General features: G+C 39.7%; 2 protein-coding genes across 2 annotated transcripts; both read right to left on the reverse strand.

Annotated features, from left to right (window-relative positions):
• Positions 1-11,934: 11,934 nt before the first annotated feature.
• Positions 11,935-14,361, reverse strand: LOC119803001 (heterogeneous nuclear ribonucleoprotein A1-like). The gene is given in 2 exon segments (XM_042054053.1): positions 11,935-12,795; positions 14,191-14,361. Coding segments are annotated over 2 exon segments (1,032 nt in total).
• A 4,989-nt stretch (positions 14,362-19,350) lies between these two features.
• LOC119803002 (heterogeneous nuclear ribonucleoprotein A1-like) lies at positions 19,351-23,163 on the reverse strand. The gene is made up of 2 exons (XM_042054054.1): positions 23,083-23,163; positions 19,351-20,214 (listed from the first exon to the last, which is right to left on the reverse strand). Exons 1-2 carry the CDS (start codon positions 23,161-23,163, stop codon positions 19,351-19,353), a joined length of 945 nt encoding a protein of 314 aa, XP_041909988.1.
• Between the last annotated feature and the right edge of the window lie 255 nt (positions 23,164-23,418).

Genomic DNA, 23,418 nt, shown 5'->3' on the forward strand with positions numbered 1-23,418 from the left:
CTAGTAAACCTTGCTGGGCACTATACTTCCAGAGGAGTGCCTTATGTCTGTTTGGAGTAGCCAACATTACTGATGAAATATATACATTTCCTTTCAAAGTCATATTTTTATTTTTATTAATTTATTAGATTTTAAAAAAATACCAATCCAAGCTCCCACTCACTCCCCTCCTGCCATTCCCTCCATACCCGCTCCCACCCCACCCCATCCCCTCTTCAGAGAGTATAAGGCACATTGCTTTGTGGAACGTCTAAAAGTCTCCCTACTATATCTAGGCTGAGCAAGGTATACATCCAAAGAGAGTAAGATCCCAAAAAGCAAGTACATGCAGTGGGGATAAATCCTGTTGCCACTGCCAGTGGCCCCTCAGTCTGCCCCAGCCATGCAACTGTCAAGTACATTTTGTCCCTATGCTTGTTCCTTCCCAGTCTGGCTGAAGTTGGTGAGCTCCCATCAGCTCAGGCAAACTGCTTCAGTGGATGAACCGATCATGGTCTTGACGTCCTTGCTCATATTCTCATTTCTTCCACTCTTCAGCTGGACTTTGGAAACTCAGTCCAGTGCTCCAATATGGGTCTCTGCCTCTACCTCCATCAGTTGCTAGATGAAGGCTCTGTGGTGATTATTTAAGATAATCATCAGACTGACTACAGGACTAGTCAAGATTGGACCCCCTCTCCTCTATTACCCAGGGTCCTGTGTGGGGTCATCCTTTTGGATTCCTGGGAATTTCTTTAGAGCCAGGTTCTGCTAACCCTGTAATGGCTCTCTTAATCAAGATATCTCTCTTCTTGCTCTAATCTCTCTTTCCTCCATCTCTACTACCCCATTCCCTCAAGTTCTCTTCTACCCTTCCTTTCTCCCCTTCTCGTCTCCTCCTTTTTCTTCCATCCTTTCTTGATGTTATAGTGTACATGGTTAATTTTCAAATTCCAAGGTATATTTGGAACTCAATATGGATTTCTCTTTACCATGTAGTCTTGTGCCTGCAGACAGGGTTATTACTAGTTCAATATCATAGTTACATTTATTGAAAAAATGAAATGTATGTATATTTAAAATTCAGGAATTGCCAGGAGGGAGTGATGCACCCCTTTAATTTCTTCACTCAGGAGACAGAGGCAAGGAGATCTCTGTGTGGTCAAGGCCAGCCTGGTCCATAGAGGAAGATCCAGGATGGCCAGCACTGTTTTATAGAGAAACCTTGTCTTAGAAACCAAAATAAAAGAAAATTCAGAAGTTTATCTAGATATTTGTTTGCTTGTATCCATGTTCAGTGGGGGTCTAACTCTTCATGGCATAAAAGTAAATAGCAGAGCTAAAGACATAGTTCTGCTGTTAACAGCAACTTCTGCTCTGACAGAGGGCTGGAGTCCAGTTCCCAGTCCTGTGTCAGGAATCTCATAAGACCTACAGCTCCAGTTCTGGAGGCAAACAAAGCCACTTCATTAACACTGCTACATGGAAATTCTCTGTCTCTCTGTCTCTCTCTCTGTCTCTGTCTCTCTCTCTCTCTCTCTCTCTCTCTCTCTCTCTCTCTCTCTCTCTCTCTCTCTCTTACACACACACGGGGGGGGGGGGGAGGGAGAATTAGAAATAATGAAATCTAGCTTATCCTGATGGCAGGTGTCTTTACTTTCTGCAATTCAAGAGGCAGAAGCTGGTGGGTATTTTTGAGTTTAACCCCAGCTTCATCTACAAACTGTATTCCTACAAGGTCTGAACAGGGAGATACTGACTCAGAAAGAAACAAATAAATATAAATAAAATCTAGAGCATGGGAAGTATTTTTTAAAGTTGAGAAAAAGAAATTTCATCACTGAATGTAACCCAACACTTTTATGAAAACAATTATTAAATCCATGTTCATGGTAAGGATTTCACATTACCTGAATACACTTGAAATTTTAAAAATAAAAAAAGTAAACCTAATTAATGCAGAAATGGTTTAATGTAGCACATTTTAGTTTTTAATGGTTTCTGCTGCCAGTACTTCAAGTGTCTAGCCTTTTGTACCTTCTCTATATTGGGTTATAGTTTTCCTAAGCAGCCCTTCCTAGGCAGATCTAAAGTGGAATATAAATTAAGGCTATGTAGTCCCATATTGCCGCCAAAACTACTTTGAATATGTTGTTGACCAATTTATACAGGTGGTTATGAAAACCATCCTTTCCCATACCAGCAATAAAAGGGCTTAAAGCTCATGGATGCTTGCCTTACATCATTAGGTTCAGAAAATATCCTTGAGCCCCTGCAGCCTGGCAAATGTGCAAGCATGCGTGATTGCAGCATTGTGCTGGCTCACTGGCACAGGCTGAGGGCTGGGAGTGTGATGAGGGAAGTCAGTGCAGCAGCTGGTCCTGTGCAGAGGAGAAGGATCCAAGATGCCTGTCACATCCACCTGAGGAATGGTCAGCAAGACAATGAAGCAAGCAAGGTCAGCTCCCTCTGGGCCCTGTTGTATCTACCATAAGTGGGCATAATTTTTGTGCTTAAGATTTGCAAATTTGTTGGGATTAGAAAATTATTCTATAGATCTCAAGTCTTTACTCTGACGAATCAGATCAGAAAGCTATCAGATCTCGGGGCCTGGGTTCCTTTGTCCTTCCCTGTGTTATAATGGCTGCACAGGGCCCCTCCCCGTGCTCCCTCAATCTGTTTTGTCACTTTAACTCAGTACTCTTACAGGTTGAACATTCACATCTCAAAGCCCAGACAGTATTTTGGATTATCGGTGTGTGTGTGTGAATAAGGGATATTAACCAAACAGAAGTGAACATTTGTTCTGGTGTAGGGATGTCGCACAGAGGTAACATTCCTAATCACAGCTAATTGTCTGTCATACACTGAAGGCTGTGAATGGATGGAAGCACTTGAGAGTTAGCATTCACATGAGCAGCGGGGTGACAGTGCAACAGGCCATAGCGGATTGCACCTGCCAGTCTCTGAAGGGTTAGGAGGATCGGGTGAGTATGATTTCTGAAGCTACCATAGTTATAATAAAGGAAAGGGGTTTCCAGAGTGGCTGCAAGATAGAATGATAAATCGGTGTGTGTGTGTGTGTGTGTGTGTGTGTGTGTGTGTGTGTGTGTGTGTGTGTTTCTGTACTCCACTTCAGGATCACAAGTGAGGAGGAGGCATGTTAGCATAATGGCCAGTATGTGGAAAGACAGAGTGTCTTTCCCATTCAGAGCTGTAGTCTATATGGTGGTACAGAATAGTACATTTTTTCCATGATCTTGACAGGTGATCTAGTTTGACCATTGTGAACATGCTTCATTGACTTTATGAATTTTTTTACATATTAGTATATTTAATATTTGAAATGTTGTCCTAATACGACAATAGACTGATGGTTTGAGAAAACCATAGTTTTATATGTCATCTATTTCAAGTTTATAAGATAGGCAAATGGCATGGAGAATTAGGAAATTCTCTCAAAAACTTAGGAAACAAGCTTCCTCAAGACCCAGCAATACCTCTTTTGGTTATATATCCAAATGATGCTCAATCCTACCACAAGAACAATGTGGATAGAAAACTGTATCTATTTCCTTACAGTTTGTTTTCCAATTTTGTGGAGTACAGGTTTTTGTAGTATGATCTAATAATTCTCTGCATTTCATCAGTAACTGTTGGTATGTCCTTTTTTCATTATGATTTTGTTAATTTGTTAGTTCTCTCTTTGTCTCATTGATATTTGTCTTGTTTTCTTTGTTCCTCTTATATTGGTTTCAGCTCTCAATTAAATTATTTCCTGTATTCTCTTCCTTCTGAGTGAGTCTGCTTCTTTTTGTTCTAGAGCTTTCAATTTTCAAGTCACTAGTGTGAGCTTTCTCCACTTTCTTACTGTAGGCACTGAGTACTATGTACTTCCTCTTAGCACTGCATTCATAGTGTCCTATTGGTTTGGATATGTTGTGTCTTCATTTTCATTGAATTCTAGGATTGTTACCAAGTAAGTGGTCAGTTTTGTAGAAGTTTCCATGAGGTGTTGATAAGAAGGAATGTCTTTTATGTTTGTGTGGAATGTTCTATAAATATTTGTTAAGCCCATTTGAGTCAAGGCATCTGTTCGTTCTCTTATTTCTCTGTAAATTTTCTGTCTGGCAGACATATCTAATGGTGGGAGAGGGTTGTTGAAGGCCCCCACTCTTAGTATATGGCACTGAGGGTCCACTGGATGTGACCTAGTCAATCATAAGAAACTGAAACTGTACTATGGGGAGATCTTTTGAACGGTAGAAGAATAGTATCCTGAGCAGGCAGATACTTATTGCCTCTTTAGGTAGGAACGACTGAAGAGAGCTCCTTCTTCCTAGGTTTCTTTTCTTCTGCATACAGAATTTTATGTGAGAGTGTAGAGATGCACTAAATCAGGCTCTACAATCCTGAACAAAATTTGATTCAGGAAAGAAAGAATATCATTTTAAGGTGACTTAAGTGTATGGTGTTTTCATTGATCTTGTTATATTTCTTGTAATATTTGTTGTCCTGGCTCTACCTTATGCTGTCAGGTATCGATCTCTAGAGCTTTATCCATTCTTACCTAGTACTCTAGTGGTATTGGACAATGTCATTCCACTAATTCCAGTAATTTTAATGATACATTTCCCTATTACCTATGCCATTTTTTTCCAATAAGCAAATGTAATATTTTTCATAACTTCCCTTATCTTATGACGGCTCTGTCCAATTTGGTATGTATTACTCTGGTTCTCAAGATCAGCACAGCAAAATGAAATTACAAGTCCAAATTCCTTGAACATTATCTTTCACTGTTATTTCTACAAGCGGGCCTCTACTCAGAGTGGCTAAGTATGTTGAGATCAAATAAATGTCCAAACTGAAGATCCAGGGGAATTGTGCAGACTTGTGAAAGAATTTGTCCCCATCCTCATAAGAAGAGCTGACACCTAAATCTCTGATTATATGTCAAAACTCATCTTCATTGTGTCTTAAATTATAACACTACATCTGGACAAGAAGAGAGATTTAGAGTCCCTCACAGGCTACCTAAAATCAATAGTTCATTTGACCTCTCTCTCTGTGTACTGTGTTTTCTTTATGCTGTCAGTCATTTCGACCTAAACCAGGAAGCCTAGAACATGGTTCATATACCATTTTTTGCATAGTTGTGTGTCTTGTCACAAGATGATGGAAGAACCTGCCTTACCAAATGAAAATATTACATATTTCTGGCCTCTTGCCAGATAATAAAATAAAGTCACTTTAAAATCTCTTTTTGCTATTGATATTGTTTTATTTTCTCGACATTGTTTTTCAATAGGTAAGGTTCCACTCCTGGAACTGGCTCTGTAGGCGAGGCTGGCCTTGAACTCACAGAAAAAGTTCTGCCTATGTCTCCCAAGTGCTGAAAGCAAAGGCATGTGCTACCATTGGCTGGCAATATTTATCGTATTTGTAAATAAATTTAGTCTATTTAGAAAAAACTCCTAGTAAAACTGAGGAAGATGTTGGAATTTATATTCACACATTTAAGGAAAAATCTCTTAATGCTTTTGCCACAGCATTAAATAGTGAGCTCAGTGTAAAGTTCCTGTAATTAGTTTTCCAAGTCTCATTGGATAATTTTCATCTCAGGTTGCTCTTTGTATACATTGTATACTCTGTATTTACAGTATTTTATATTGTAGTATATTCAAGGGAAAACACACGCAAATACACACACACAGGACTTATATTCCTAAATATTCCCTGTATCTGGATTTTATGCCATACAACTTTATTGCCATTAAAAATATTTATCCTTACATAAGTTCATATTTCCTAAACATCCTCATAAATTGTTAATCAGGTATGTAATAAATAAGATATGTTTTCTACTGTATATACTAAGAAAGAAATTTCTTTTTGGGTATTCTTTTATGGGGTAAAAGGTATGTAATTTTAGACTGTAGTTTTAGGACTATAAAATTATTGGGTTAATTTTTTTGTTTTTTGAGGTAGGGTTTTTTTGGGGAGGTTGTTTTGTTTTGTTTTTTTCTTCAGTTTTTCCAAACAGTTTTATTTTCTGTAGTTTTGGAAGCTGCCCTGGAACTAGTACTTTTACATCAGGCTGGCCTCAAAATCATAGAGATCCATATCCCTTGGATTCCCCCACAGCAGGAATTAGAGTTATGTGTAACCACTGTTTGGCATAGGACTATGAACTCCTAAATCAGTTGAAATTTCAGTGTGAGATGAGACATGAATTTGTATGTAGACATCATATTCCCCAAGCTATGCTTATGAGAAAATAAAAAGATTCTCTTATATTTCATTGCCTTGTCAGTCTCTCAAAAAGAGATGCCAAGTTATTTAAATATTTAATGGGAACAACACAGTCACTTGTTGCAGAGAGTCTTTACACTAGTACCACAAACTCCTGATGCTCTCGTGTTGAGATGTATTTTTATTTTATTTTATTTTATTTTTGTTTTTTGAGACAGGGTTTCTCTGCAGCTTTAGAGCCTGTCCTGGAGCTAGCTCTTCTAGACGAGGTTGGCCGTACCAAAAAAAAAAAAAAAAAAAAAAAAAAGTTCGAGAGTTCGAGATGTATTTTTATTTTTTTTTTAAGTTTTTTTTTCTCATGGTTTATTTTTTTTATATTTAAAAATTTCCATCTCCTTCCCTCCTCCTCCCCCTCCCTCCCCTCCTCCTCCCCCTTCCCTCCCCTCCTTCTCCTCCTTCCCTCCCCTCCCCTCCACCCATACCTCCCCTCCCTCCCTCTCAAGGCCAAGGAGCCATCAGGGTTCCCCACTCTATGCTAAGACCAAGGTCCTCCCAACTCCCCCCAGGTCCAGGAAGGTGATCGACCAAGCTGAGAAGGCTCCCACAGAGCCCGTCCATGAAGAACAATCAGAGCCCAGCGCCATTGTCCTTTGCTTCTCAGTCAGCCTCCGCTGTTGGCCACAGTCAGAGAGACGGGTTTGGTCGCATGATCCATCAGTCCCATTCCAACTGGAGTTGGTGATCTCCCATTAGTTCTGTCCCACCGTTTCCATGAGTGAACGCACCCCTCTCGTTCCTGACTTTCTCCCTAATGTTCTCGCTCCTTCTGCTCCTCATCAGGACCTTGGGAGCTCAGTCCAGTGCTCCAATGTGGGGCTCAGTCACCTTCCCCATCTGTCGCCAGCTGGAGGTTCCCTCACGGTCCTGACTTTCTTTCTCATGTTCTCTCTCCTTCTGCTCCTCATCAGGACCTTGGGAGCTCAGTCCGGTGCTCCAAGGTGGGGCTCTGTCATTTTCTTCATCTATCGTCAGGTGGAGGTTCTATGGTGATATGCAAGAAATTCATCAGTATGGCTATAGGAACTGGCCTTTTCAGGCTCCCTCTCCTCAGCTGCCCAAGGAACTAACTGGGGGCGTCTCCCTGGAAACCTGGGAACCCCTCTAGGGTCAAGTCTCTTGACAACCCTCAGGTAGCTCCTTAAATTAAGATATATGCTTCCCTGCTCTCATATCCACCCTTCCTATATCCCAAGCACCCCATTCCTCCGAGCTCCCCCCGCTCTCCCCTTCACACTTTTCTCTCCCCATCTTCCCTTGGCCCAGTCTTGCCCAACCCTCAAGTTCCCAATTTTGCCTGGCGATCGTGTCTACTTCCAATATCCAGGAGGATTACTATATCTTTTTTTGGGAGTTCACCTTCTTATTATCTTCTCAAGGATCCCAAATTTATAGGCTCGATGTCCTTTAATTATGGCTAGAAACCGAATATGAGTGAATACATCCCATGTTCATCTTTATGGGTCTGGGTTACCTCACTCAGAAAAGTGTTTTCTATTTCCATCCATTTGCCTGCAAAATTCAAGATGTCATTGTTTTTTACCGCTGAGTAGTATTCTAGCATGTATATATTCCACAGTTTCTTCATCCATTCTTCCACTGAAGGGCATCTAGGCTGTCTCCAGGATCTGGCTATTACAAATAATGCTGCTATGAACATAGATGAGCATATGCTTTTGTTGTATGATTGGGCATCTCTTGGGTAGATTCCCAATAGTGGAATTGCTGGGTCCTGGGGTAGGTTGATCCCGAATTTCCTGAGAAACCGCCACACTGCTTTCCAAAGTGGTTGCACAAGTTTGCATTCCCACCAGCAATGGATGAGTGTGCCCCTTACCCCACAACCTCTCCAGCAAAGGTTATTATTGGTGTTTTGGATTTTAGCCAATCTGACAGGTGTAAGATGATATCTCAAAGTTGTTTTGATTTGCATTTCCCTGATAGCTAGGGAGGTTGAGCATGACCTTAAGTGTCTTTTGGCCATTCGAACTTCTTCTGTTGAGAATTCTCTGTTCAGATCAGCACCCCATTTTTAAATTGGGTTAATTGGCTTTTTACCGTCTAGTCTCTTGAGTTCCTTATATATTTTAGAGATCAGACCTTTGTCAGTTGCAGGGTTGGTGAAGATCTTTTCCCAGTCAGTAGGCTGCCTTTGTGTCTTAGTGACAATGTCCTTTGCTTTACAGAAGCTGCTCAACTTCAGGAGGTCCCATTTATTCAATGTTGCCCTTAAAGTCTGTGCAGCTGGGGTTATGCATAGGAAACGGTTCCCTGTGCCCATTTGTTGTAGAGTACTTCCCACTTTCTCCTCTATCAAGCTCAATGTGTTCAAATTAATATTGAGGTCTTTAATCCATTTGGACTTGAGTTTTGTGCATGGTGATAGATATGGATCTACTTTCATTCTTCTACAGGTTGACATCCAGTTATGCCAGCACCATTTGTTGAAGATGCCCTCTTTCTTCCATTGTGTACTTTTGGCTCCTTTATCAAAAATCAGGTGTTCATAGGTTTGTGGTTTAAGATCCGGGTCTTCTATACGATTCCATTGGTCAACTTCTCTGTTCTTATGCCAATACCAAGCCGTTTTCAATACTGTAGCTTTGTAATAGAGTTTGAAGTCAGGGATGGTAATGCCTCCAGAAGAACCTTTATTGTATAAGATTTTTTTGGCTATCCTGGGTTTCTTGTTTTTCCATATAAAGTTGATTATTGTCCTCTCAATCTCTGTGAAGAATTTTAATGGGACCTTGATTGGGATTGCATTGAATCTATAGATTGCTTTTGGTAGAATTGCCATTTTTACTATGTTGATCCTCCCAATCCACGAGCAGGGGAGATCCTTCCATTTTCTGGTATCCTCTTCAATTTCTTTATTCAAAGACTTAAAGTTCTTGTCAAATAAATCCTTCACTTCCTTGGTTAGCGATACTCCCAGATATCTTATGCTATTTGTGGCTATTGTGAAAGGTGATACTTCTCTGATTTCCCTCTCTGCTTCCTTATCCTTTGTGTATAGGAGGGCGACTGATTTTTTGGAGTTGATCTTGTAACCTGCCACGTTACTGAAGGAGTTTATCAGCTGTAGGAGTTCTTTGGTGGAGTTTTTGGGGTCGCTTATGTATACTATCATATCATCTGCAAATAATGAAAGTTTAACTTCTTCCTTTCCAAATTGAATCCCCTTGATTCCCTTATGTTGTCTTATTGCTATTGCTAGAACTTCAAGCACTATATTGAAAAGATAAGGAGAGAGTGGACAGCCTTGTCGTGTTCCTGAATTTAGTGGGATAGCCTTGAGTTTCTCTCCGTTTAATTTGATGTTAGCTGTCGGCTTGCTGTAAATAGCTTTTATTATATTTAGGAATGACCCTTGTATCCCTAATCTCTCCAAGACCTTTATCATAAAAGGGTGCTGAATTTTGTCAAATGCTTTTTCAGCATCTAATGAGATGACCATATGGTTTTTTTCCTTCAGTTTGTTTATATGATGGATTACATTAATAGATTTTCGTATGTTGAACCAGCCCTGCATCTCTGGGATGAAGCCTACTTGATCGTAATGGATAATTTTTCTAATGTGTTCTTGGATTCGGTTTGCCAGTATTTTATTGAGAATTTTTGCGTCAATGTTCATGAGTGAGATTGGCCTGTAATTCTCTTTCTTGGTTGAGTCTTTGTGTGGTTTAGGTATCAGGGTAACTGTAGCTTCATAGAAGGAATTTGGCAGTGACTCTTGTGTTTCTATATTATGAAAAAACCTATGGGACACAATGAAAGCAGTGCTAAGAGGAAAGTTCATAGCAATAGGTGCCCACTTAAAGAAAACGGAGAAAGCGCTCATTGGTGACTTAACAGCACACCTGAAAGCTCTGGAAAAAAAAGAAGCAGACTTACCTAGGAGAAGTAGAAGACTGGAAATAATCAAATTGAGGGCAGAAATCAACAAAATAGAAACACAGAAAACAATCCAAAGAATCAATGAAACAAGAAGCTGGTTCTTGGAGAAAATCAACAAGATTGACAAACCCTTAGCCAAACTAATCAAACGGCAGAGGGAGAACACGCAAATTAACAAGATCAGAAATGAAAAGGGGGACATAACCACAGACACAGAGGAAATTCAGAAAATCATTAGATCTTACTACAAAAGCCTGTATGCCACAAAATTGGAAAATGTAAAAGAAATGGACAGTTTTTTAGATAAATACCATATACCAAAGTTAAACCAGGACCAGGTAAATGCTCTAAATCGTCCTGTTAGTCGCGAAGAATTAGAAACTGTTATCAGAAACCTCCCTACCAAAAAGAGCCCAGGACCAGATGGTTTCAATGCGGAATTCTACCAGAACTTCCAAGAAGACCGAGATGTATTTTTAAATAGCGTTATATGAATATGCTTTTCTCAAGGCAATTAATGCTTTTAATTTCCTATAGTCCCATATAAATTTCTGTGTTAATTTGTCCATCATTACTAATGCTTTTGCCAAGAGCAATAATTTCTTCAAACCTAAAGTCTGTAACCCCAAAATCCAACCAAGAGTACAGATCCAATGAAAAAGCAAGGAAGCTTTTGAATTACAAGTTAACTTGGGTTCTCTATCCATCCAACAAAGCGGGTGCAGTAGAATAGACTCTCTAGCCACAGTGGAGTGAAGTTTTCATTAGAGCTAGAGGCATGCCTTGCATCTGGGGGTCTGAAAGTTGCATAGTAACAGTCTCAGGATTGGGCTGGGGGAATCTGCCATGAGTTGATTGGTCAGATACAGCTGCAGAAAGTTGACTATAATAGGAGACAATGCCTGGACTGCTAATGCTGTTGCTACCTTTGACCATTATCAGGAAAGTACATCTAGAGCCGCCAGCTAACTTCTCTGACTTCTGATTGGTTCCTTACCATATGGCGGATATCTGGCAGTTTCTTCCCAGTGTTAGGAAAAAAAAGTTCAGGCCCTAAGTTTAGAGGCTATGTGACAGTTCTCCCCAGTGATTCAGGTAAGGTCAGAGACTCAGCACATCCTGTTGAGTCAGGGTCTTACATCTTGCTGTGTCTTTTCAGTAGGCAGTCAAGGCTGCCAAAGTGAAGGAGCCGTGAGGTGTGGGTCTTTTGATACTTTCATATTTGCTTCAATATCAACACAGATAAGTCCTTTAGGCATTTTGAGAGTTTTACCCCTGGATTTTGTAAGGTTCATTACCTAATATTCACAGTGTTAAACACTTAGAGGTTTTTTTTTTTTTCAGCCTTGAACCTTGAGTGGCACTTACAGAATTGTTAATTAATTTTTATTTTCCTTTTTTTTTTTTAGAAAAAAGACATTTATTCAGTGTCATGATCAGACTATTACATTTAGCAATCAACAGCATCGGTGAGAAGAGGTCTACAGTAAAACCCTTTGTTGGAATGCTTTACACTTTCCATAGAACAGAAACTAAAATAACCTGTTATACAATTAGTCAAAAGTACAATCCTTGAGATTTTTTGCCCATACACATGAGTATTGTCTAAAACATGTCTTCTTTGTAGCAGCTAGGCCCTGCCACCACTGTGCTTGGCTGAGTTCACAAATCTGTTGTCACCTGTAGCTTCCCTGTCACTTCTCTGGCTCTCCTCTCCTGCTAAGCTTTGTTTTCTGGCTGTAATTAGAACCTCCTGCCCCTGCCATAGCTGCTGCTGCTGCTGGAACCACCATAGCCACCTTGATTCCGAGGGTTAGCAAAGTACTGGCCTCCACCACCATAAGGGCCAGAGCTTCTGCCTCCAAAGTTTCCCCCTTTCATTGGTCCAAAATCTGAAGACTGATTGTTGTAATTGCCAAAATCATTGTAGCTTCCACCACCTCCAAAATTGCTTCCACTACCACCGCCAAAGCTGCCTCTGCCTCCTCCATTGTCATAGCTGCCAATGCTGCCACTCCTGCCATAGCCACTGCCCTGGTTTCCATAACCCTGTCCACCACTTCCATAGCCTCCGCTTCCTCCAGAGTAACCAGGGCCGCCTCCTCCATAACCACCATTATTACCGAATCCATTATCGCCATCCCCACTGCCACCTTATCCACCAGCACCCTGACTGCCACCGAAGCCACAACGACCACTGAAGTTTCCCCCTTGACCAAAATTGTCATTGCCGCCAAAACTGCCACCACGACCACCACCGAAGTTTCCAGAACCACTTCGACCTCTTTGGCTGGACAAAGCACGAGCAATCTCCTGCTTGGATAGGGCTTTTCTTACTTCACAGTTGTGCCCGTCCACAGTATGGTATTTATGAATGACAATCTTGTCCACAGAGTCATGGTCATCAAAGGTGACAAAAGCAAACCCTCTCTTTTTTTCACTGCCTCTGTCAGTCATGATTTCAATCACGTCAGTCTTCCCATACTGCTCAAAATAATCTCTCAGGTTATGTTCTTCCGTGTCTTCTTTAATGCCACCAACAAAGATCTTTTTCAAGGTTAAGTGGGCACCTGGTCTCTGAGAATCCTCTCTTGACACAGCTCTCTTAACTTAAGTTTCTCATCATCAAATCATCATCATCATCATAATCATCACCGAGAGTATAAAATCTTAAGTTATTTGAAATTTCACTGTGAGGTGAGATATGTATTTGTATGTGGACACAGAATTTTCCAAGCTACAACTGTGAAAAAATAAAATGCATCTTTTATAATTCATTGCCTTGTCAATCTTTCAAAATAAGTTGAAACTTCTTTTGAATATTGTTTGATACAACATAGTTAATTAATTTTTACAGATTTTATAAAAGTACCATTGCCCCTTGATGCTCTCATGTTGAGGTAAATTATGAAATAGAGTTATATAAGTATCCTTTACTCAAGACAGCTTGTGCTTTGTAGATTCATATGTTCCCACATAAATTTCTCTCTTAATTTTTTTAATCATTCATAATGCTATTGCCAACAGTCATTATGACTTTCCTTTCTTCATGTCATAACATGGTAGATTTATGCAGTGACTATATCTAAAGTCATATATGAAATGAGATAGTTCTTTCACCTCAAGGATAGCACTGTGTCAAGGCTTTCCTGTAGATTGTGATTTAGAGACATAAAAATATATTCTTCATCACAATAGAAGTAATAATGAGAGGTTTCAATCATAATTGTCATTTACACATAAAAAAAAGAAAAGCCTGCCTACAACTACACTTCATGGAAACTACATAACAAAAAAGACCCTAGGAGAGTCATACATAGATTCAATCTACATGGTATTTAGAAAAATACAACATCTCCTGAGTAATTGGGAATCAGAACTCGTGGAGAGGGTTGACAAGGAGGGGGGATAAAGACAGGAGAGTGAAAAAATATACAGCTCAATAAAAATAGGTTTTATTTTTAAAAAAGTAAGAATGTGAAAACAAAACAACCTTGATCTTGAGATTTTGAGTGAGCAAATACGTATACATAGAAGGAGAATTAATTCTTCATATAAAAGGTGACATTCTTCGTTGGTAAGAAAACAACTTTAGTCTATACTGTTATGCCTAGATCTGGAACCATCTCAAACCACCAAGAGACCAGATCCAATGCAAAAGCAAAGAGTCTTTTTTGTATAATTTCAAGTTAACTTGCATTCTCTATACATCCTACATGGCTCATGGAGAAGGATGCTTCTCTTCTTTGGAACTTTTATTGTCCTTAAAGAACAACATACATCTTGAATAGATTTCTGTACATTCAACCAAAATAAATTGTTCATATAGATGGTAACATGTCTTCTTTGGTAAGTAAACAACTTTAGTTTATACTCTCATGCCCAGAGTCTGGAACTCCCCAAAGTACCAGGAGACCAGAGCCAATGGAAAAGAAAAACGTCTTTCGAATTAAAAGTTAGCTTGGGTTCTCTATCCTTCCAAAAGAGCTGGAAGAGTACTGGAGACTCCCTGGATACTGGGGGTGGGGTATTTATTCCAGGAAGAGCCAGGTGATGCATCTGAGGGTCAGGAAGTTGCATAGTAACAGTTTCAGGATTGGGCTGGAGGAACCTGTCATGAGATAATTCTTCAGTTTCAGCTGTAGAAAGGTCGCTATAACTCAGTGCCATCCCAGAGGCAGTTGCTGCTGCTGCTACATTTGACCATATGTGGAAAGAACATTCAGAGCCTGGCAGCCAACTTCATTGAGGTCTGATTGGTTCCTTACCATATGACGCATGTCTGGCAGTTTCTTCACAGTCTTAGGGAAAAACAAGAAAAGTTCAGGCCCTCAGGATAGAGGCTACATGACAGTTTCTCTCCAGTGATTATGGTAAGGCCAGAGACTCAGCACATTCTGCTGAGTCAGGGCCATACATCTTGCTTTTCTTCTCCATCGATAGTCATAGCTGCCAACGTGGGGGACTTGGTGGGGGTAAGGACCTTTCAAATCTTTCATATTGCATCAACATCAAAAACCTAAGTCCTTTGGGCATTTTGAGGGTTTCTACCCCCTCAATTTCTTAAGTTTCATGAACTATGAATCACAGTGTTAATCACTTTGAGTTTTTCTGTTTTGAACCTGGAGTAAAACTTACAGAATTGTTCATTAATTTTTACTTTTTTAAATTCTTTATTTTTTAATATAAAAAATTTCCATCTCCTCCTCTCCTCCTCTCCTTCCCCCCCCCTCCCTTCCACCCATACCCCCACTCCCTCCCACTCCAAGCCAAAGAGCCATCAGGGTTCCCTTCACTATGTTAAGTCCAAGGTCCTCCCAGCTCCCCCTAAGTCCAGGAAGGTGAGCAACCAAACTGACAAGGCTCACAGTGAGCCCATTCATGCTGTAGAGTTCAAGCTCATATCCGTTGTTGTCCTTGGTTTCTCAGTCCTCCTCCACCATCAGCCACATTCAGAGAGTCCGGGATTAATTTTTACTTTTTTAACTTCATTTTCTCATCATGAAAATCATTGTAATCATCATCTAGTGTATGAACTCTTAAGTCATTTGAAATTTCACTGTGAGATTAAGCATAAATTTGCATGTGAACATCAGATTCTCCAAGGCATAGTGAGGAAAAAATATTTTATAATTTAATGCCTTGTCAAGTTTCAAAATAAGGTAACACCTTATTTGTATATTCATTTGCCCACCATAGTTACCTGTTTCATAGACTCTTCATACAGGTACCCCAACTTCCTGATGCTCTTATGTTGAGATAAATTTTGAAATAGATTTCTATGAATATGCTCATCTCAAGACAGTTTGTACTTTGTAGATTCACATGGTCTCATATAAACTTCTGTGTAGTTTGTCAAACATTTATTAGGCTATTGCCAATAGTCATTATGGATTTCCTTTCTTTGTGGCATAACATGGAAGACTAATACAGTGACTATCTACAATCATCTATGAAATGAGATGGTTCTTTCACTCCAAGAATGACACTATGTCAAGGCTCTTCTGTGGCTTGTGACTTAGAGTTATAGAAATATATACCTCATCACAATAGTAGTAAAAATGCAATTATTCACTCATAAATGTCTTCTAGACATAAAGCAAAGAAAATCCTGCCTACAATTCACAACCCCAGAGAAACTAGACAACAAAAAAGACCTTAGGAGGAACATACATTGATCCAATCTACATGGGAAGTGGAAAAAGACAAGATCTCCTGAGTAAATTGGGAGCATGCAACTCATGGTGAGGTTAGATGGGAAGGGAGGAAGAAGGGGGAGATTGGAAAAAATATATAGCTCAATAAAAACAGTTTTTAAAACAGTAACCATGAGAAAACAATAACCTTGATCTTGAGATTTGGAGTGAGCAAAGCAACCGTATTTTATACCACTCTTTACTACTCAAATCAGAATGTGTAAATGTTTATTTAGATGTGTGTAATTCAATAACCCTTATCTTTCCAGTCTAATCCTTCACTTATGGAGAAAATAATGCTTCCTTTATATCTTTTGATTAAGGAAAAGATAAAACACAGTGATTGAAAATAAATTATGAAATTCTCGTCTACCTACATGCCTCACCCACATCAGAATTTCATGGCCCATTAACCCTGGAAATCAGTAACTCCTGTTCTCACACTTCCTTCTAACATCCAAGGAAGTAAAGGAGTATAAAGAACGTTCATTTAAAACAAAAGAGGAAAGATGGACCAGGTGGTGGTGATGCACACCTTTAATCCCAGTTCTTGGGAGGCAGAGGCTGATGGGTTTCCTTTTGTTCCAGGCCAACCTGATTTGCACATTTATTTCAATGAGAGCCACTGTAGTTACAAAGAGAAATCTTGTGTTGAGAAGCAAAATAAATGCAAATAAAGTAAAGAAGAGAAAAACAGAAAGAAATGAATGATAATGGCTGCAGGCAGAGCCTGTTGGTTTCTTTCCTGGACACCTTGACCCCAAATAATAACACAGACAGTGTATTATGAAAACACTTGTTGCTCAATAGCTTAAGCATATTGCTAGCCAGCTCTTATAAGACAAATAATCCCAATTCTATTATTTCATATGTTACCACTAGGCTCTTAGTTTATCAGCAAGGTTCAGGTGCATAGTCTCTGCAGAGGTTAAATGGACTCTGACAGACTCCACCTTCTTTCTCATTCAGTTTAGTTTTCCTGCCTAGCTTTAATCTCTCCCATCAGAGGACATCATGGCTTCTATATTCATTAACCAATAAAATAACAGACATACAGAAGTACTTAACACAAGTTGGGCAATGAAAATCATGGTGTGTTCAGGGTAGATAAGCAGTGTTAAAGGTACATTTCAATGATAATTGTAATAGATAATTCATGGAGTAGAGGGATCCAATTCATGCTTCCTTATAAAGAAGAAAGGAATAATGCCCATGTCATCTTTTCTGGCCATTTCTTCTACAAACAATGAGTGCTAACACTCACATGAATACTATTACGCTGTACTTACTTTATTTACAAATTGGAGAAAAAACTATGTTAAAAAGGCAAATATGTAGTTCAACGTTTTCAGTGATATTCACTCAGATGATCTTGTGGTACTATATTTATTCTTGATCATTAATTATGTGGTATATTCCCATAAATTTCTGTAATAGAATTACAGAAAGTTTTATTCCAAAATATTGATTCTGGTAAAAGAAGGCTTGTTTTCTCTAACAACAAGAGAAGGTCATAACCTCTGAGGAATAGATCTTGAATAGATAGAGTACTGTACATTCGATGAGAAGTAATTCTTCATATAAATGGTGACATGAGTTCTTTGGTAAGAAATCAACTTTAGTCTTTATTCATGTGTCAAGAATTGGGACCACCCAAAACCACCAAGAGACCAGATCCAATGGATAAGCAAAGGTCTTTTGAATTACGAGTTAACTTGGATTCTCTATCCTTCCAAAACTGTGTGTGAACTATGAGGGACACGCAAGCTGCAGTGGGGTGAGGCATTCATTAGGGGTACAGCCAAGGGGTGCATCTGGTGTTTTAGATGTTATATAAGAACAGTCTCAGGATTGGCTGTCCTGAGTTAATTTGTCAGTTGCAGCTGGAGAATGGTCACTATAGCTGGAGGCCAATCCTGGGGCTCTTACTTCTGTCTCTGGATTCCAGCATTATCAGTAAATTAAGGCCAGAGCTTGCCAGCTAACTTCCGTGACTTCTGATTGGTTCCTTACCATATGGACAATATCTGGCAGTTTCACCCTAGTTATTAAGGGAACCAGACAAGATCTGTCCCTCAGGATAGAGGCTATCTGGCAGTTTCTCCCAAGCAATTAGGGCAAAGTCAGGCAGAGTCAGGTAGGCAGTATGGTGGCTATCTGAGCAGATTCTCCCTTGTAATTAGGGCAAGGTTTAGGGCTCATTGTGTTGAGTCATGGGCCTACATTTTGCTGTGTCTTTTCTTTGGGTCTTCACAGCTGCCAAACCAGGGTGCTATATGAGGGTCTGGGTCTTTCAACACTTTCATTTTTACTTCAATGCCAACAGAACTTGGTCCTTTGGCCATTTGGAAAGTTTATCCCACTCCATTTTTTATGTTCCTTGAGCTAATAATCACAGTGTTAATAGTTTTGATTTTTTCTGGTTTGATACTGGATTAGCACTTACAATCTTCTTTATTAGTTTGTATTTTCTTAACTTCATTTTCTCATCTTCAAAATCATCATTCTCATCATAACAATATGTAATTCTTCTTTTGCCCCATCTCCTAAATCAGTCATTCTTTAGAACAGGTGATGCTAATTCTCATCCTTGTCCCTTTAAGATGATAAACATTTCTGTCTTCAAATCCAAAGCTAAGAAAAAAATTGGAAGTCTAAGGGAAATTTGCCGTTGAACATCTAGTCTACCATGAGGTGAAGGTATCAACTTCCAAAGAAAAAATTTTGAAGGAGCTAAGAATTGGCTGCTCTTCAGAACAGAAACACCGGCCAACCTGACACAAGGGCTTCTGTGTAATTTTATATCCATGTATTGATACTGAAAAAAGTGGCAAGAGACATAACATCACCATCACCAATGATAAGAGGATCCTGATAAATAGATTTTCTGTGTGCATTATCATACTCCACAAGGATAAGTCAGCAAACCTTATATATCACTTAGTATATCCAAAATATTTGAATTCTTAATTAGTTTTACCTCTGGATTTTGTAAGGTTCATTACCTAGTATTCACAGTGTTAAACACTTAGAGTTTTTTTTTTTTTTTTTTTTTTTTTTTTTTCTGGCTTGAACCAGGAGTGGCACTTACAGAATTGTTCATTAATTTTTATTTTCCTTTTTTTTTAGAAAAAAAGACATTTATTCAGTGTCATGATCAGACTATTACATTTAGCAATCAACAGCATCGGTGAGAAGAGGTATACAGTAAAACCCTTTGTTGGAATACTTTGCACTTTCCACAGAACAGAAACTAAAATAACCTGTTATACAATTAGTAACAAGTACAGTCCTTGAGGTTTTTTGCCCATACACATGAGTATTGTCTAAAACATGTCTTCTTTGTAGCAGCTAGGCCCTGCCACCACTGTGCTTGGCTGAGTTCACAAATCTGTTGTCACCTGTAGCTTCCCTGTCACTTCTCTGGCTCTCCTCTCCTGCTAAGCTTTCTTTCCTGCTTTAATTAGAACCTCCCACCCCTGCCATAGCTGCTGCTGCTGCTGCTGGAACCACCATAGCCACCTAGATTCCGAGGGTTAGCAAAGTAATGGCCTCCACCACCATAAGGGCCAGAGCTTCTGCCTCCAAAGTTTCCCCCTTTCATTGGTCCAAAATCTGAAGACTGATTGTTGTAATTGCCAAAATCATTGTAGCTTCCACCACCTCCAAAATTGCTTCCACTACCACCGCCAAAGCCGCCTCTGCCTCGTCCATTGTCATAGTTGTCAATGCTGCCACTCCTGCCATAACAACTGCCCTGGTTTCCATAACCCTGTCCACCACTTCCATAACCTCTGCTTCCTCCAGAGTAACAAGGGCCGCCTCCTCCATAACCACCATCATTACCGAATCCATTATCGCCATCCCCACTGCCACCATATCCACCACCACCCTGGCTGCCACTGAAGCCACCACGACCACTGAAGTTTCCCCCTTGACCAAAATTGTCATTGCAGCCAAAACCAACTCCACGACCACCACCAAAGTTTCCAGAACCACTTCGACCTCTTTGGCTGGATGAAGCACTAGCCCTCTCCTGCTTGGATAGGGCTTTTCTTACTTCACAGTTGTGCCCGTCCACAGTATGGTATTTCTGAATGACAATCTTGTCCACAGAGTCATGGTCATCAAAGGTGACAAAAGCAAACCCTCTCTTTTTTTCACTGCCTCTGTCAGTCATGATTTCAATCACGTCAGTCTTCGCATACTGCTCAAAATAATCTCTCAGGTGATGTTCTTCCCTGTCTTCTTTAATACCACCAACAAAGATCTTTTTCACGGTTAAGTAGGCACCTGGTCTCTGAGAATCCTCTCTTGACACACCTCTCTTAACTTAATTTTCTCATCATCAAATCATCATCATCATCATAATCATCACCGAGAGTATAAAATCTTAAGTTGTTTGAAATTTCACTGTGAGGTGAGATATGTATTTGTATGTGGACACAGAATTTTCCAAGCTACAACTGTGAAAAAATAAAATGCATCTTTTACAATTCATTGCCTTGTCAATCTTTCAAAATAAGGTGAAACTTCTTTTGAATATTGTTTGATACAATATAGTTAATTTTTTTTCTTTTTTTATATGGTTTATTTTTTATATTTAAAAATTTCCATCTCCTTCCCTTATTCTCCCCCTCCCCTCCCCTCCACCGATACCCCCACTCCCTCCCTCTCCTGGCCAAGGAGCCATCTGTGTTCCCTAATCTATGTTAAGACCAATGTCCTCCCAACTACCCCCAGGTCCAGGAAGGTGATCAACCAAGCTGAGAAGGCTCCCACCGAGCCAATCCATGCAGAAGAATCAAAGCCCAGCGCCATTGTCCTTAGCTTCTCAGTCAGCCCCCACTGTTGTCCACATTCAGAGAGACGGGTTTGGTCACATGATCCATCAGTCCCATTCCAACTGGAGTTGGTGATCTCCTATTAGTTCTGTCCCACCGTCTCCATGAGTGAACGCACCCCTCACGTTCCTGACTTTCTTTGTCATGTTCTCTCTCCTTCTGCTCCTCATCAGGACCTTGGGAGCTCAGTCCGGTGCTCCAATGTGGGGCTCAGTCATTTTCTTCATCTATCGCCAGGTGGAGGTTCTATGGTGATATGCAAGAAATTCATCAGTATAGCTATAGGATCTGGCCTTCTCAGGGTCCCTCTCCTGAGCTGCCCAAGGAACTAGCTGGGGGCATCTCCCTGAAAACCCGGGAATCCCTCTCGGGTTCATTGTCTCATCTTCAAAATCATCATCATCATTATAACAATAAGTAATTCTTTTTTTTGCCCCATCTCCTAAATCAGTCATTCTTTAGAACAGCTGATGCTCATTGTCAATATTGTCGCTTTAAGATGATAAACATTCCAAAGCTGAGAAAATGTTTGAAGTCTAAGGGAACCATATCCTTGACCATATATCTAGTCTTCCATGAGGTGAAGGCACCAGCTTCAAAATGATAGAATCTTGAAGGATCTAACTACTTGCTGCTCTTCAGAACTGACACACATGACAACGTGACAGAAGAGCTTCTGTGTAAATTTTTATTCATGTATTGTTACTGAAAAAAGTGGCAAGAGACATGACATCATCATCACCAAAGATAACAGATCCTGATAATCAGATATTCTGTGTGTATTATCATACTCCACAAAGATAAATCAGCAAATCTTATATATCACTTAGTATATCCAAAATATTTGAATACTTAAATAGCATGGGAGAACATTTATTTTTAAGTACCAATGATTACCATGTTTAACTTTTCATATATACTTTCTGAATACATTCTTTTATTCATTTGTTTATGTTGGTGGGTGCCATAAGTGCAATATGTACATACATGCATCGTGGCATGGATGCAATGAGAAAAAAGACTGGAGCTTCGCAGTTCTCTGATTCTACCATTTGAGTCCTGGTAATTGCTTTCCATCCAGTAGAAGAGAAGTGCTTAAAACCCAGTCCCTCTGCTTTTTAAACTGTCTTAACAGACCCATTTGAGATATTTTATATTACTTCTTGTCCTTCAAAGTGGGCACATGCATACATGAGTATGTGATTCTGTATATGTGTGATTGTGAATATTCCCACAAATATTCTATTTGCAGTTAACTTTGTTGCTATTTCCCTTGTAGGTTTTCTTTGTAAATTTACATTAAGTGAAACAAAATTTAAACATTTCAGATTTATGGGGGAATGAAAATCATATGTTCACAGGGTGGTCTAGTGCAAATTTTAGGCAAGCATGCCCTTGGTATCAGTAGACTCACACTGACCAATAATGCACACCAGGAGGTTAAAGCTTCCTAATAGAGTTTTTTGGTGACACTACATGCTGGCAGTAATCACTACATAAAAGTGAAACGAAAAGAAAGCGAAACCTGGTATATACCTTGCAAAACAAAAATTAGTATATTGTCAAGTCTGTGGTTCTTCCTAAAATTGTTTAACTACGTTCCTAATAACTACTATGTAGCACATAGGTTGGTCCTGAATTAGAACCAAGAATTTGAACACAGTTTGGTTGATCTTAAAAACAACCCTTGTCAGTTTCATTATGTCATTCATGTAGAGTACAGGAGAGATGTGGTGATGTTAACTCTATTGAAGGAATCTTTATCTGATTTTCATGATTAATTAGGATATTTTAATAGAATGATTGAGGAGAAGTTACTGAGGCTGGATTAATTGCACACAAGTTATAGCCAATCAGTAAGTCTAGAAACAATGTGGATATTTGTGGATTTGATCTAAAAGGAACAAAATACATTTCTTAAGATGCTAGATGCCCACTGCTAGTAAATGTGAGAATTCTGCTGGCCTGCCATGTCACCTGGGTACCTGTTCTCTTTAAGAGACAAGATCATCCTACCATCAATCTCCCCCTTAATGGAAGACAAACTAATCTACCTCCTCACCTCTCCTCTCTGTCTCTCTGTCTCTCTGTCTCTCTGTCTATCTCTCTCTCTCTCTGTCTCTCTCTGTCTCTCTCTCTCTCTCTCTCTCTCTCTCTCTCTCTCTCTGTCCTTATTCTTCTGAACTGCCTCTCCCTTCCTGCTTCCCCCTTCTCCTCTATCTCTCTCTGTCTCTCTCTGTCTCTCTCTGTCTCTCTCTGTCTCTCTCTGTCTCTCTCTCTCTCTCTCTGTTTTCCTACCATAATCCCCTTACTTTTATATTCTTCCTAAACTCACTAAATAAACTCTGTACCCAAGCTCTATCCTCAAGGTGCATCTGCTTTTCTCCCACACATTGTGGTCTCCGACCCACCAGGGTACCTGCCAGGGTCATGCCACTAGTAAATATCCATTGGTCCTGTGGCTCAGATAAATCTTACACGTTAAGTTAAAAATCCGGTAGAGTCAAGCTTAGACAGAGATCTTCAGGCAGATTCTATACTGTGGTCATAACATAAAATATATTCCCAATAAATAGCCCTTGAGCTCTCAGAGATCATGGGGAATATGGTATTTAAATGTTTAATTATTCAATTATTTCTCTCTCATGCTGCCCTTCATAGTCTTATAAAGATTTTGAGTTCTCTAT

Source organism: Arvicola amphibius, chromosome 12 (assembly GCF_903992535.2).
Source record: "Arvicola amphibius chromosome 12, mArvAmp1.2, whole genome shotgun sequence".
Lineage (NCBI taxonomy): Eukaryota > Metazoa > Chordata > Mammalia > Rodentia > Cricetidae > Arvicola > Arvicola amphibius.